This window comes from Hydractinia symbiolongicarpus, chromosome 14 (assembly GCF_029227915.1).
Source record: "Hydractinia symbiolongicarpus strain clone_291-10 chromosome 14, HSymV2.1, whole genome shotgun sequence".
In the NCBI taxonomy this organism is placed as follows: domain Eukaryota; kingdom Metazoa; phylum Cnidaria; class Hydrozoa; order Anthoathecata; family Hydractiniidae; genus Hydractinia; species Hydractinia symbiolongicarpus.
This window is the reverse complement of record NC_079888.1, coordinates 2,483,057-2,499,183: the sequence shown is the minus strand read 5'-3', so window position 1 is coordinate 2,499,183 and position 16,127 is coordinate 2,483,057. Positions and strand designations below refer to the sequence as shown.

Genomic DNA, 16,127 nt, shown 5'->3' with positions numbered 1-16,127 from the left:
ACCTGACAACTCCTCGCTTTCAAAGAAATTAGCTAAGGAAGATTGTAACGTAGGGTGCAGAGAAAGTTGGATGCATGGTGCTATAACTTCTGAGGAGCTGGTAATATGACATGAATTGCAAGTGGTTGATGTCTTGATGCCAGGACTAAAAAGACTTCCAAGAAATGGAAAGTCTAATGACAAACCAGGTAGGAGATATTCAAGAATCTCGGGGACGTCGTGCTGAGCAAAGATATTAAATGCATTTCCCTTCGCAGCTCAGATATGTTTCATAGCACACAAAAAATGGGAGGGATCAACTGGACTTCTAAAAATAGCCAAACTTTGAAGAACACCTACAAATGCTTCGCCTAACTTTGAGGTTGTTTTGCTGACAGAAATGCTTCGCCTAACTTTGAGGTTGTTTTGCTGACAGAAATGGCTTCTTTAACTTTTGGAAGGTTATAAAAACATTGTAAGATTGAGTTTGTATAACATGTGTTTCCCAAGTTTTTTAGACTGCTATTCCTAAAATCAGGGTTAGATGGCAATGCGACTGTTGTTTTGAAAGACCTTGTAGCAAGTTTTTCGGGTTTTTTGATTTTACAAGATTTTGTGTGACTTGCGGAAGATTTTAGATGCATAACAAACCACGAACATTTCAGAGGTATTATGTTGTTCAAAGAAGTACTTTGGACAGCGCTAGTTGGTATGCATGATACACACGCTAGTTATCTTCCGCCTAGGGCGAATGTTCCAAATAGGTAACTAATTACAAAAGTAAAAACAACTAAAAATAAAAATTTACAAATGATATGACAAATTATTTAATTATTAGATCATACAGATAAGCAAGCTATTGACAATTTACGTGGTGGGTTCACCACCGCACTGAAAAAGGTGTACGCCATGTAATTCCAAGTTGCGTAGTCAATAAAATTCAGAAAAGACAGAATTTATATAGGGTATAAGGAAGGCGAAGCTGTAAACGAAGTAGTGATGACTTGGGGCTTGAATGAAGAAGATTTTGACTAAAAATACAATAAAAATTTACTACCTAGCTGTTCATAACCTGAAATATGTGCGTGAATTTTTATATAACTGTATCTTTTATTAGTAATACGTTTATTTAAAAGATACCAACCTTTTTTCTTTGAACATTGAACCAATTTTTTCAATATGCTCTTTGCAATATGCCAAGGGTCGAACTGATGGTTTATGTTCTTGTATATTAATTATTTTACAACTACCTGTATTGGGGTAGGGGTTGAATATATGATAAAGCAATTAAAAAGGACTAGAATAATACGAAATTACCCTAAGACGATAACGCTTTACGGCTCCTGGTCTTTCCACATTGGCAGGTGATTTATACGGGAATATGGAAGGCAAAGCCCCGGGTAACAACTTGCGTTGAATCATCCTTTTCTCCCCTACCATGAATAACGTAGTATAAATGATCTAAAGCTTTAAAGTATAAACTCGTTTTCATAAAAGGCACAAACCTGGCTTCAAAAGTTTTCTTTTTAATTCAAAGCGTTGATCAAAACATTCTGGTGAAAAGTGTTCATCGCATATTAAAACGCGTTTTGGAAGAGTATCGGCTCTGTTAATGAGTTTGATCCGCGCAGCTCTTTGTTTCTTGTCTTTTGGAAGACTGAAAAAGGAATGCTTTCCAGCGCTGCTTCTATCGTTGTTGTAGCAAAAAGATATAGCACAAGAAGACATTTTTAAATTATTAATATAATTATACTACGTTAAAATAATTTACTCTTCTTTTTTCCAAGTTACCGTTTAATGATGATTGTTCTAAAGCGCATTTCAGCAACAGTTACAGGGGGTCTGTTTTGCCGTCCGGGAGATGACGTCCAAACCGAGTTTAATCCGAAAAAAACTTTAACACATAATGGCGGCTTTTGAAGAGGAAGCATGCTGTAAACACAAGTAAATGTTGCTTTATATTTGCTTTATTATTTTGAATTTTACTTAATAAACATTAAATTACAAATTCTCAACATAGTATAAACAGAATAGGATGAACTTTTTTTGAAGTGGGAGGTAAGCTTTAAGGTCATTTGAATATAGCACAAGGTCTGGTTTAAGCTCAGAATATAGCAATATGGCTAGGAAACACATAGTTCGAGTGTGTGTCAACAGCGATCTTCCAATCTTTGGTCAGGTGCAGTATACCTGACACTTTAGATTTTGTATGTGCCTTTGACCCGACTCTCAGAAAGGTTTTTGACTAGAGGATTAGCCGAATCTCACAGAAGATGATCACTGATCTAAGCAGACTTTAGTACAGAGGTAGTACAGAGGTACAGGGCATGGCGATGATGCAGAATACAAACTTATGTTAGAAATAGAGTGATGGAACTATTGTTCTAGTGAAACAATACGATAAATTGGAACTTCGTAAATTAAAAAAGGGCATTGGATTTGGTTAATTAGAAGATGATGCAAAAACCACACTTTGTAAATGCCTCTATGGGAAGAATTAACTATGAGTTTGACATATGCTCCCAGCATCCAGAGACTTTTCCCATACACATTTTTGAATGGATTTGTTAATAAAGTGGTTTTTCTGAATGATGTGGTTTTCTAGGCGCTTTGACAAAAGATTGAAAAAAAAGTTTTCCTTCCACATTGAGGAGAGCTATTGGCCGAAAGTCTTAAATGGATGAAGGAGTTGGAGGCTTGTTTTTAGGGATATAAACTTCTGACGGAGGCTTGTTTTAAGGGATATGAACTTCTATAGCGACCCTCCAATTGCTGAATTAATTAACAATGAACTACCTCATTATTCAAATTGAGCTTATTCAGAAGTTATTATATTCGAATCGTCAAGTTTCTACAAAACAAGATTTGTATTCTGGGATTCCAGAATTAGGAGGAACTAACTGCCTTGCAAGAACTGTTGCAACAAGTTCGAATAAAAATAAGGGTGATGCGTCGAGGTGAGAAACGAAGAAGAAGAAAGTGGAGCTTTAAGAACGCCCAAAAGGTTTTTAGGAATGATCCCTACAAAGCAGGAAAGGACCTGCTTAACCCTAAATCAGATATTCGTCTTTGTGTTGAACAGTCTGTTCTGGACAACCATAAATTATCTAGCTTATCTGATAATTTTCACGACTCTTCTCTTCCCCTTCTTCCAGGTCTTCCACCACCTCCGCAGATCAAGAAAGCTTTCTCAGCCACATCTTTCAAATTTTCTGATTTCGCAAGTGTTTTATATACGCGTAGGAACGCCTCAGCTCCTGGGCTAAATGGCATATCTTACAAAGTGTACAAAAAATGTACGAAAATTTCATCCTTCTTGTTTAATGTATTTAAGTGTTGTTTAAAAAATTGTGTTGTGCCTCTTCAATGGCGTCATGCCAAAGAAATTTACATTCCCAAATCCAAAACTCCTGTACCATCTAACCTAAAAGATTTTCGACCTATAGCCCTCCTAAATGTCGAAGGAAAATTATTTTTTAGTATTTTTTCAAGGCGACTAGAAACACATGTCATCCATAACAATAAGTTTATTAACACGTCTGTTCAAAAGGGGTGCATGGCGAATGTTCCTGACTGTTGGGAACACATGTCGTCAATCTGGGCAGCTTTAAAAGATGCACGCTCTGCAAGAACTGATCTTGCCACCATTTGGTTGGATATCGCAAGTGCGTATCCCTCAATACCGCACAGATTAATCTTTTTTGCTTTGGAAAGGTATGGTATATCTCCTAGTTGGATTGCCATTGTAAAGGGTTACTATTCTGGGCTGTACAGCAAATCATTCTCTAAATCTGCTCCAAGCAATTGGCACCAGCACTTCAGGGGCATCTTCGCTGGCTGCACCCTGTCTATCGTCTTGTTTTTATCAGGCATAAATGTTATTTTGGAGTATACGCTGGCAACATCTGTGTCATGCTACATCACCTCTAACAGAGTATCCTTACCTTTAATAAGGGCTTTTATGGACGACATAAACATCATGTCTTCTTCTGTTGCTGGAACACAAGTACTCCTTAACAGGTGCACCACAGCTCTAAGTTGGGCCAATATGACATTTCGCGCTGAAAAATCCCGTAGTTTTGTGATCATCAAGGGAAGATCTATCAATAGCACCCCTTTTAGTGTAAGTAGCCCTGAAAACGACATTGATTTCTCACAGTATATCCCATCTATTCATGCCTCGCCAGTGCGATTTTTAGGCCGGATTATTGATTGTTCTATCTCAGACAGGAAGTCCATCAACGAATTGGAGGAAAAGCTGATAGAAGGGCTTGGTGTCATTAATAAGTCCTTATACACTGGAGCGCAAAAACTTTGGATCTTGCAACATCTTTTGATCCCGCGAATTCAGTGGCCACTGTTAATATACGAGGTCTCGATGTCTGTTGCTGGGCGCCTAGAGCAAAAGGTTTCAGTGTTCATACGAAAATGGCTGAACTTACACAGTTCCATCACAAACATTTCCCTATATGCTGACTCCTCTCCTTGCCCTCTGCCCATTAAGAGCCTCACTTCTATTTTAAAATCCGCAAAGATTAGCGGCCACCTACTTTTGCGTCACTCCAAAGATCCGATTCTGTCAACACTCGATCCATCTTTAAAGGCAGGTTCTTGGAAGGTGAGCGATGCAGTTAACATAGCTGAGGGTGAATTAAAGTACAAGACCATAAGGGGTCCTGTACAGCGTGGACGAACCGGTCTTGGCATTTGTAAAGTGGAAGTAATACCACCAAAAACCACTCACAAGTACAGAAAGTTAATCGCAAAAACATCGGCTGAGATTGACGAGGAAAGCTATCTATCTAAGGCACTGCAACTTCAGGTGCAGGGCCAATGGACAAGATGGGAGAACTACGTAAAGTTTGATCTTTCATGGAAGAACATCCTAGCAACTCCTCCTAATCTCTTATCTTTCTGCCTGCAATCCACTTACGATGTTCTGCCATCACCAAGTAACCTAAGGAGGTGGAAAATAAATACAGAACCATCATGTTTCCTATGTCACAAAGAAATTTGCACTTCTGCTCACATTCTTGGTGCTTGTAAAACTGCTCTTTCCCAGGGTAGATATACCTTTAGACACGATTCTGTACTTACCCATTTGGTAGAAACCTTGAAAAAGTTCATTTTTGAGCTTCCTTCTGAACCTCCTAAAAATTGTCAAAAAATAACCTTTCTGAGAGCCGGGTCAAAGGCACATACAAAATCTAAAGTGTCAGGTATACTGCACCTTACCAAAGATTGGAAGATTGTTGCTGACACACACTCGAACTATGTGTTTCCTAGCCATATTGCCATTTCTGAGCTTAAACCGGACCTTGTGTTATATTCAAATGACCTTAAGCGCGTTATTATTGTAGAACTCACTTGCCCATGTGAGGAAAACATGAATGCTTGGCACTCCACAAAAGTTGCCAAATATTCCTGTTTAATGAATGTGATTATGGTTAATGGCTGGCAAGTTGATTTCTTCGCAGTGGAAGTAGGAGCAAGAGGATATTGTGCAAGAACCACCACTGCCTGTTTAAAAAGAATGGGTTTCACCAACAAACTTGCTTATTCCACTGCAAATGATCTCGGTAAAATCAGTATGAGGTCTTCTTTTTGTATCTGGCTGGCACGTGAATCCAATGTTTGGTCAACTGACTCCTTAATGCAATTACCCAAATCCAAGCAGGCTTTGCCCATTGTGGAGACCAAGGGTGTTTCATCTCGCCGAAAGGGGCCATCTAAAAAGGTTAGCCAAAATAAAAATGACACTCAACCAATTAGTGTCTATAAAAACATCGGTTTTTTAAACAAAGGCAAACTTGTTACGCCAACGCCATTTTGCAAGTATTAAGTACCATTCCAACACTCTGGTGCCAGAGTGGGTCAGAATCGTTTCATTTATCACCTATTGCGAGGTCTATTTCGCTTAACATGGCGAAGCTGAAGCAATCATTGTCACCTGTTGACCCTTCGAATTTTCTCTGGGCCCTTGAACGTCAAATGCACTCTGATGGGAAACTGGACTTCCAATTTAATACTCAGCAAGATGTAGCAGAGATTTTGTTTGTGGTTTTGGACGCCCTTAAGGGATTTTCCCCGATTGCTGCAGATAAAATCTCAACTGAAATCTCAATGTCCGTAAGCTGTAACACCTGCCTGTGCACCTCGGTAAATGTCGAAATGCAGGACATTTTAACACTGCCAATGACATCTAAAATCCAATCTTGTGTCAGCAAATTTTTAGAACCGGAAATTCTAACTGATGGAAACAAGTGGTTTTGTCCGCAATGCTTTGCACATAGAGAGAGTACTAGAGAAACGCAAATCAGCAGGAGTAGTGAAATCGTATTCCTGCATCTTAAAAGGTTTTTAAAACATGGTGAACATCTGGTAAAAGACAACAGAGTTGTTGAATGTGTTTCTTTACGTGACTCTCTCCTGCAACTACCTCTCGTCAGTGATACGGACACAATGTTTAATCAGAACTACTCATTGTTAGCAACAATTAATCACTCCGGTACATTAACCGCAGGTCATTATTGGGCTTATGTTAAGGATCCTGCCACAAATTCTTGGTACCACTGCAATGATAGAGCGGTTTGCAAATGCTCTCCACCTATTCTCAACAACAATTCATGTTATATTCTTTGTTACGTTCGCTGTTGATCCGCTTTTTCTTTCTTTCTTATACATTTATCATTACGTTTATAAAACCTGTACTTCCAGGGTCATGGGGGAGGAAAATGTAAATCCGAGCGGTTTTATATTACCCCAGCTAGTTCATTCGAACCAGTTTGCCGTCAATACCCAGAGGGTAAAGAGTTCAGCTCACTCTTCTCTGGTAACTTAAAAGAAGCTTAGCAAGGGGGTTTGCTTTCAGCTTGTCTTTGGGTGTAACGACCCCACTTTTTACCCCAGTTCAGTAAGGTGCCCAAGTTTACTAACTTGGTCTTCAGGCTTGACAACCCTGCTGTCCTTAGTCAAAATATGTACAGGCTGGTCCTGTCATGACAACCTCCTGTGTAAGGCTGAGTGTTGGGGCCCTGTAACACATGTGGAAAGCTACAGCCAGAGTCACAAGTTCTGGCGCACAGGAGGGTTTTATATAATTCTTTTTTTATATTATATATTTTTGACATATACATTTTTTCCATTTGTGTTTGTTCTGTAACCAGTCCGTTTATGTTGTTAGATCTGTCTTGTGTCGTATTGTTTGTGATTGAAGGATTGTTTTTTCTCTTTAAGATTTTCTCAGTGAATAGTTATAGGTCCAAGTTGGACAGTACTCATGCTTGTAATAAGCAAGAAAGTGTATTCAGCACCTTCTTCTGGGAGCCTAATCCCAATTTTATTTACATCCACCGTCCCTGTAGACAAGATACTTCAGTGCAGCTTGCTGTATTGTAAACCTTTTTCATCTAGTTACAGTTTTAACTGTTATTTTGGAATACTTTTTTATTTACTAAGTTGTATTTTATCATTGCGGGTTAGTTACAAAAATATTTGGGAATTGTGATATTTGTGATTTGTTCACCCAATCAATCTCCGTCTTCAAGGTCTACTTGAAATTTCAAAATCTTTCAGACCGCAGGGGTCGTTGTTTTCTTTCTATCGCATAACGTGTGGACTTCGACTCATAACTGTTTAGACAAAATCGTGTAGCAAAACGTTTGAAACACTGCGGCATTCAAGTACTTCGGAAAAGTATTACAAGACTAGCTGAATGCCCGTGGGAGCATCCACCGAATCTCTCATTCAACCGATGTAAGGAATACCAATCAAAAACATACAACACAGTTATTTGAATTTTCAAAACTCACATTTCAACCTCGACCCAAGGTTCTTTGTCTCTTTTATAACGGGATGGCAGAAAGATAAAAAAATGCAATGCGATTGAGGTTGCTCACAATTTGCATTATTCTATGTTTAGAACCACTAAAACAAAGCGTTTAAAAATATAAGCATGTGCAACAACAGTCAAAAAAATTTATAAAAAAAATGGAAAATGTCCAACTAGAAATTAAAAAACAAGTTGTAAAGCATTTCGCAAGTTGCAAGGAAATTTTTTTGGAGTATAACTAATTTCATATAAACAGTCACAGCCGTCTTCCATTACTTGAAGAGACCTCTGAGAGGGTGTCTATTATTCCTAGAATGAGGTTAAAAGGGGTGTCTATTATTCCTAGAATGAGGTTAAAAGGGGGTATAAAATAGAAAAAAAATTTGATAAACTTTTTCCTGTAACTTTTACTTAGTATCAATGTCTACGCTAATTTTCAGGACTTGTTGTCCCGTGTGTTTGTACATTCTTACTGCCATGATTAGCCAAAAGAGCGCTAAGTTATCAGAATTGTGCGGAGAATAAAATAAAGAAACTTTGAGAGAAAAGAATTCACAATCAAAAATAGCTTTTTCATTCGCCCAATTACTTTGTAATTTATTTGCAATGTATTGTAAGCGCACTGTATTTTCCTAGCCCTACTTCTGCGTCAATGATGCTACAACTCATTACTTTTCTAATGTAGGACAGCTCTACTAATAAATTGTTCAATTTTCATTTCTACTAATCCGTTTAAGGATATTCACGTTATGATAAGTTTTATTTATCTCATTTGTACCTATTCAATTCATTTTGAATTGCTTTAATATTTATTGTTTAGTGTTGTGTTCTGTCGCTGTTGTATTTTTCTGCCTTTTACGGTCAATGTTTTTAGGAAATCCTTGCAAAAAGGGGGATTTTGCTTTTTTGAAAAATCTCTAGAAGGTTGCAACCTCTAACTATAGTAGAACCAGCTGTCATTAGACAAAAAATATCATTACAGCTAGCTGTTTTGTCACATCATCATCTATGAGAAGGGGGCTATAATTTAAAGGTCTCATATGTAAATGTCTCATCTATATAATAATACGCCAGTTCCGTGTCTCTGTGACAGGCAAAGTTGATATCGTCATTTTCCTTTGATGTTGCCGAAAAAAATTTTTGATGTTGCCGAAAAAAATATGTCTTCTTTGTCGTGAAAAGCCGCGAGTTTTGTGTGGTTTGTTAAATGAAGTTCAAGCACAAAGTAACGGAAATTGTGTTTGCAAAAAAGATGGCTGTCCTTTTTAAGCATTTGTCTTCTCTTGCCTTCAAAATAAATCTTTACAAAAGCATTTAAAAAGGGGCATGGTATATAAATGAAGTATAGAAAGGTTTCTGTAAGGTTTGTTTATGTTTTTTAAAGTTTTGATGATATTATTGATGCGAGACATGTTTGTTAGCTAGCATCAACCACACCAACAACAACTAGCTAGGTAGCTAGGAATTTATAAATATGTAGCCATGTTCTTTATACCTAGCTAAGTCTCCAGTTTATATTTAAGTGACCAGCTATTAGCTACCTTATGTTAGCTTCAGTTTTATGTTGCTTTTTACATGTAAGCTAATCTTAGTGGTCTTTGCTAAGAATGTGACTGTAACTTATTTTAATTGACATTCTAAGCTTAAATTAACAAGCCACAACAACTTTTAAAAAAGTATTACATAATATTTAAGAAGAGTTTAAGGACTGTTTTTAAGCAAATAATGTATTTTTCACAATTTGTGTATGCAAATAATGTATTTTTCACGTTTTGTGTAACTAAACTTAGCTATATACATCGGTTACATGCAATATGACGAAACAATTTTTATTTAACATGTAGTAATTCTGGTACCTTAAGTGTAGTGATTTTTGTTGTTCTAGATGTTCTGACTAAAATGTTTTTGTTTATGGCATTTTGTCTCAATTAAAGATAATTTACTCCTATATATACGGAGGTGTGGCACTCGAGGCCCAAAATATGCTGATATCAGCAGCAAAAATTTGAAAATCATAAGGCAAAACCACATTTTTTTTAAAATTACCCAGGGCTAAGTGTAGTTTTGATAGCTTTGGCCAGCACTGAAGCGTGCGATAGCTCATGTCAAACTGCTAGGGTTTCAACATGGCTAGCTCCTCAAAAGCACCAAAGATTGTTAGGGGAAGCAAGTATAGAGTTTACCTTGGAACTGGAGAGAAGGCAAAGGAGTGCTACGAGAACTTAATACGTCTAAAAGAAGAGTTAAAGTTTTTATACAACCAATATTTCTTCACTTGGGTTCATGAAGTTTTGAGGGCACACCACAATAAAGATTCCAGAAACAGTATTATGTTACTAAACTCTTCAAAGAGAATGGTGCATACTCCATGCAGTAAGAAAATAATTGCAAACTGTGATCTAACTTTAATCAGATTGTCAGACTGCCTAGCTAGCTAAGTTTAGTTGGTATAAAAAGTAAAAAGAAACATCAGATATCTTATAAAAATAGTTATTGACATGATGGCTTCTAGCTAGCTATAGAAAGTTACATAAAATTTTATTTTATTTATTTAGGTGAAGTTGTAGTACTAAAAAAGAACAGACAGTCATCAAGTAGCTCGTCTAAAGATTCATCGATTTCTTTTACTTCACCTCTCTCATGCTTATTTTCGCCAACATATGATAGCAGCAGTAACACAAAGTCTTCAATAACTGGTCCTAATGATACACCACGTGTTGTTATTGTTAGCTCAAAAAAGGCTAAAACTGAAATGGAGATTGAATGTACTAAAAAAGATTCAAATTTCCCATCGATGGAAATATTAAAGTATATACAGCAAATTTGTAAATTATATACAAGAGTAGCTGGCTGATTTGTTTCTGGAAAGCATGATATATATATATATATATATATATATAGCTATATGTGATTTCAAAGCTTTACTGTTTGCAGGTGCAAGTCTTTTGCCAATGTTTTGTGTTAGCCTACTGTCCAAAGCGCATTGGGTACAAAAATGATATCAATTAGCATATTTGGACTTTAACCGTCATTTAAATCGAGGACAGCTTCAAAAAAAAGATGGTTCACTTGTTTATGTCCGCAGATATGGAAAGAGGACAAAGCAATGGTTTTTAGTAGCAGTACCTAAACCAAAGGACTATATCTATATACGAAGTATGTTCTAAGTTCAACTAACGTTTATTATCTTTACAATAGTTATCTTTACAATAGTTATATACAATAATAAAATTATGTAAAACTAAAACATATGGTAAAATATATGTATATATAAAAAAGGAATAAAAATGTATATCTATATATGTGCATTATAGGACTCATGGCAGAAATACTATGGAGACGTCATGTTGACAAGGGAAATGTTAATCGCGTAGGGATTGGACGAGAATGTACTAAAGCATTACGTCAAAATATTGCTGCAACAGCTGCTCCTCCAATGGAATTATTACTTGAAAAACATCAAGCAAGAGAAGAAATGAAACTCCAATAACTCTTATCTGTTGGTATGTAGTGTAGTTTTTCTGCCTATATTTTTCATTATTTTATAATTTATCGTAAAGCCTCATACCTATCCATAAAACCTCTGTAAATTCCATCTACAGAAGGAAAACGTTCTCTGATTTTTCGTAAAATGCAAGAGGGTATGACTTTTCTATTACCACTACCTAAGTGTCCCCAAAACCACATTATGTACTGCCGATAGGCAGTGTATCACCAGCAAGCATTTTCTTCAGGATCGAATGGGTACTGAAGCCAATCACTGTTTCCATGCATTGCAAGGTCTAGAACCCTGTCATCAAGAATAAGATGCCTGAATTCAGCATTTTCATGGTTCTTTATATTATTTTGGCAGCAAACTTGATCCCTTTCTTCTTCCATTTCTATACATTGGCCACATACACACCAGCCTGGGGTGTCCTCTGTCCTCCTATTACCATGGCCCTCAATGTCAGATTTCACTAATTTCCAAGTGCTCGGTGATTTTTCTGCCATATCAGCTAATATTTCTCTTAACTGTTCGCTTTGAAGACTTTCACAATACTTCTGAAATTTAATGCCATTATAAATTTAATATATATACTAATAATGGATGTGGATAAGGTTAAAGTATATAATTAAAAAAAAATACATACAACACATTCATCCTTTGTGTCTGCTGATCTTTTTGATAATAAATCACCAACATCAGCTGGTCTAATATATTTTTGTTTTCTACTGGATGTGACCTACCATATTCCATATACACATATAAATACTTATTAACACTTTTTTATATTTTGTTTTATAGGTATTATACACAGAAATGTGCTGGTACTTGCTATTTCGTTTTTATTTTTACATTTTGTTAAGTCACAAGCACAAAACTGATTATCACAATTGCTGCCATTATTTCTGCAAGGACATCGGATACAACGACCTTTGCACTTACAGGAAATATTTTCCACTGCATCCTATATATATATATTGAAAATGTTACTACATTAGTCTTATAATTTAAGTTTTTTATTGCAAGCTATAATGTATATACTGACTTCTGGTTCTGTTGATCCATTACTAGTTGTATCATTGTAACTATTCCCATCTACTAAATTTGAACTAACTACAGCAGCCTAAAAGCAAAGCCATACCATAATCACATTGATAATTTTTACACTATATAATGTAAGTGCTTTGTAATTTAGTCTTCAAGTGTATACGTACTTTTACCCAAATGGGTAGCAAGGTAAACATGGCATTGATCTCACTTGACAAATCTTAAACAGCATAGTCAGTTACGGAGTTGTTTGACGACTTTGGATTTCTGTAACTATATATAAATTATACAATAAACTATAAATAATCATTTTTGTTTAGCTAAATATAAGCTACCAATATGTTAACTACCTAGCTATGTAACTAGTTTTATGTATGTCATAGCTAACTGAATTTATTTTTGGAATATATATATTTTTTATATTACATTTGACTAGTGATGTATTGTATTAAAATTGGCTCTACCTACATCTAGCTACCTATAAATACTGTTTTAGCTATAGCTACCTTCTTGTTGTTGTGGGCCTGGATAACATCCTTCTTGCAAACAAATTACCAATGGGTATATCATCATGGTCATCATTATCTTGCATGTTTGGTATATCCCACATAATAGCAAGTTTTTATTCAAATATATATATACAGACTAGGGTAGCCTTGGTTAAACTCCCTGTTCAAGAACAACGTCAAACCACGTCAAAGTTGTCCCTTTTTTGAACCTTCCAGCGTTTCTAATTTATTAGGTACAAAATGTTATGTACCCAAGCGAAACAGGTGCTTTCTATGTCAATGCGACCTAAACATCCTGTACATAAAGTCTCAAAAAGTGGTATTATCGTTCACTCTGCGTATTCCGTTATTAGGCGAATAAATCGTATTTTGCTATTTCCAAGCCCCTAGACGAAGATTTGAGCTCGATACATATAGGAGTTAATTATCTTTAAGAAAAGTTTCAACTTTTTTGAGGGAGTACAACACCGAAAAAACTTGTGTTTTTTTTTATATTTTGTATAAATTCTTACCGGGCAGGACTCTGTACAACATACCGAAATGACTGATCCCTCTCTATTTATAAATTTGATGCGTTCCAAATCACAGTTTTTTGACATTTTGGGTAATATTTAATGAGTACAAGATGCAAATGCTGATTTTTGTTGAATCAGAAGTATTTCCTACAACCATTCTTTTTTTACACTTTTGTGGAGAAAAAGTGTATGCAATATCATCAGAATAACTGATTTTGTTGCAAACTGTTTTTCTTTTTCACATTTTGGATTGAAATATTGTTATAAAGGGCATATATCAATAGACATATATATACCAAAATAATTAAATTCTGCAAACTTTGATTTTGTCGTTTACCTCTCATCTTTTATATTTTGATTAAACTTTTGAGGAAAACCATAGGAATTATTTAGAATTTGTATTTTGTGTTGCAAATTTAGTGCAAAAATTTAACTGTTGTGAGGGAGGACCATATGCAATTATATATACTAAAAATAATAATTTGATATTCTACAAGTTGTATTTTTGTATGCACTTAAAAGACGGCTTTTTCTGAGTTGAATTTGATGGGTTTCATATCAATTTTGTGGAAGATTTTATGGCTGAAGACAATATAGAACATGCCAATTGAACTGATTTTTGTTCATATTTTGATTTGCTCCTCATAAACCTTTGTGTTCTACATTTATTGTAAACTTATGTGAGGAAGGACCATATATATATATACAATGTTTTCAAAATAATGATTTTTGTTGATTTGAAATTTACTCCTTGCTCATTGCTTTTTCGACATTTCAGGTTAAAATGTTTGGTAAAGTCAGTACGGATCATTAGACAAAAAATTATTTTGTTAACCGGTTAATTTTTACATTTGTGCATATTTTTGCGGGGGTTGTGACTGTCAATGTTGTAACTTTCTACTAACTAGATTTTACACCTTGCATGCCATTGTTTTTCATATTTTGTCTGAAGTTTTGTTGGGAGGATTTCATGCAATTTGACATTTGATATTTTGTGTTAGATTTTAAGAACTTTTTTGTTAAATACTTTCTTTTTATGCATTTTCAGATTATTTTTTTTAGTAAAAGGCATATTCAATATACTGAAATATTTGCTGATGTCATCAAAATTCAAATGACAGAACTTTTCAATTGTTTTTCTGCCTAAGTGGATTTTTCCACGGGCCTAATCGACTAGTATATAAATAATATGGTACTAAAGGATTCATCTTACTAGTCTCAGACTCGGGATATATTTTACTGTCAGAAAATTAGAAAAACACGAGGGCAGTAAGTTGAAAAAGACGCTGATAGGAAAATCTAATTTTGTGTTATGCATAAAAAGCTTTCTTTAGTTCATTCCAGAACCAGTTTACCGTCAATACCCAGAGGGTAAAGAGTTCAGCTCACTCTTCTCTGGTAACTTAAAAGAAGCTTAGCAAGGAGGTTTGCTTTTAGCTTGTCTTTGGGTGTAACGACCCCACTTATTACCCCAGTTCAGTAAGGTGACCAAGTTTACTAACTTGGTCTTCAGGCTTGACAACCCTGCTATCCTTAGTCAGAATATGTACAGGCTGGTCCCGTCATGACAACCTCCTGTGTAAGGCTGAGTGTTGGGGCCCTGTAACACATGTTGAAAGCTACAGCCAGAGTCACAAGTTCTGGCGCACAGGAGGGTTTTTATTTAATTCTTTTTTATATTATATATTTTGGAGATATACATTTTTTTCTATTTGTGTTTGTTCTGTAACCAGTCCGTGTATGTTGTTAGCTCTGTCATGTGTCGTATTGTTTGTGATTGAAGGATTGTTTTTTCTCTTTAAGATTTTCTCAGAGAATAGTTTTAGGTCCAAGTTGGACAGTACTCGTGCTTGTAATAAGCAAGAAAGTGTATTCAACACCTTCTTCTTGGAGCCTAATCCCAATTTTATTTACACCCACCGTCCCTGTAGACAAGATACTTTAGTGCAGCTTGTATAATTGGAAACCCTTTTCATCATCACACTCCCAACGTCACTTCCGTATATTATCCTCAAAGTTTAATTTCAAGGACTTTCAAACCATCCTTCATACACGTGACTAATCCGATTTCCCGATTTTGTCGGATTTTACCCGAAAATCGGAAAAACCCGGATTTTCGGGCAATTTTTGGCAATTTTTCATCCGATCCATGTAAAAACCGGAAGATATGTTAAATAACTTTTATTTAGCTTTCAGAAACTTCAAACAGAATGTAAAATTTCGCTCTAGAACAAAAGTAATTATATTTTAAGCAGATAGTGGCATTTTTAACAATTTTCAAGCTTTTGATGACGTCACAGAAAATGTGCTGACGCAAGCAAATATTTTTTGGCGCCATTTTGTTCCTTTTTTGACATACTATAAGTGTGCCAAGTTTGATTCAATTTGAACAACCCTATGAAAAGTTATTGAGGGGGGGCGGAATCCGCCCCCCCCGGTCATAGTATGTTCGAAAAACCCCGGACCGAATAGGGTTATATATATAGCTAGTTATTATTATATGTAACATAAGACACCAGGAATAGATAGAAATTTAAGTTTTTAGTTGCATGTAAAATACAGGCAAATGTAACTACCTTTACTGATTTGTTGTGTAGCAGACCAGACATAAAGATGCAAATATCACTAGCTTTACTGATCTGTTGACGTTGTAGCAGATTAGACATAAAGGTAGCTAGCTACCTTTTCGCTAAAGTAATGCAATAAGTAATAAGCCTTTTTTTTCCTTCTGTATATGAAACAGCCTACTATGTTTAAAC

The 16,127-nt window shown here is 35.7% G+C and overlaps 1 protein-coding gene and 1 long non-coding RNA gene across 2 annotated transcripts; both read left to right on the top strand.

Moving 5' to 3' along the window:
• The first annotated feature begins 5,901 nt into the window (after positions 1-5,901).
• Positions 5,902-6,636, top strand: LOC130625056 (uncharacterized). The gene has a single exon (XM_057440139.1). It carries the CDS (start codon positions 5,902-5,904, stop codon positions 6,634-6,636), a length of 735 nt encoding a protein of 244 aa, XP_057296122.1.
• A 1,031-nt stretch (positions 6,637-7,667) lies between these two features.
• Positions 7,668-12,914, top strand: LOC130625188 (uncharacterized). The gene is made up of 3 exons (XR_008981692.1): positions 7,668-10,966; positions 11,125-11,313; positions 12,099-12,914. It is a non-coding gene; the product is annotated as an uncharacterized LOC130625188 (long non-coding RNA).
• Positions 12,915-16,127: the final 3,213 nt, after the last annotated feature.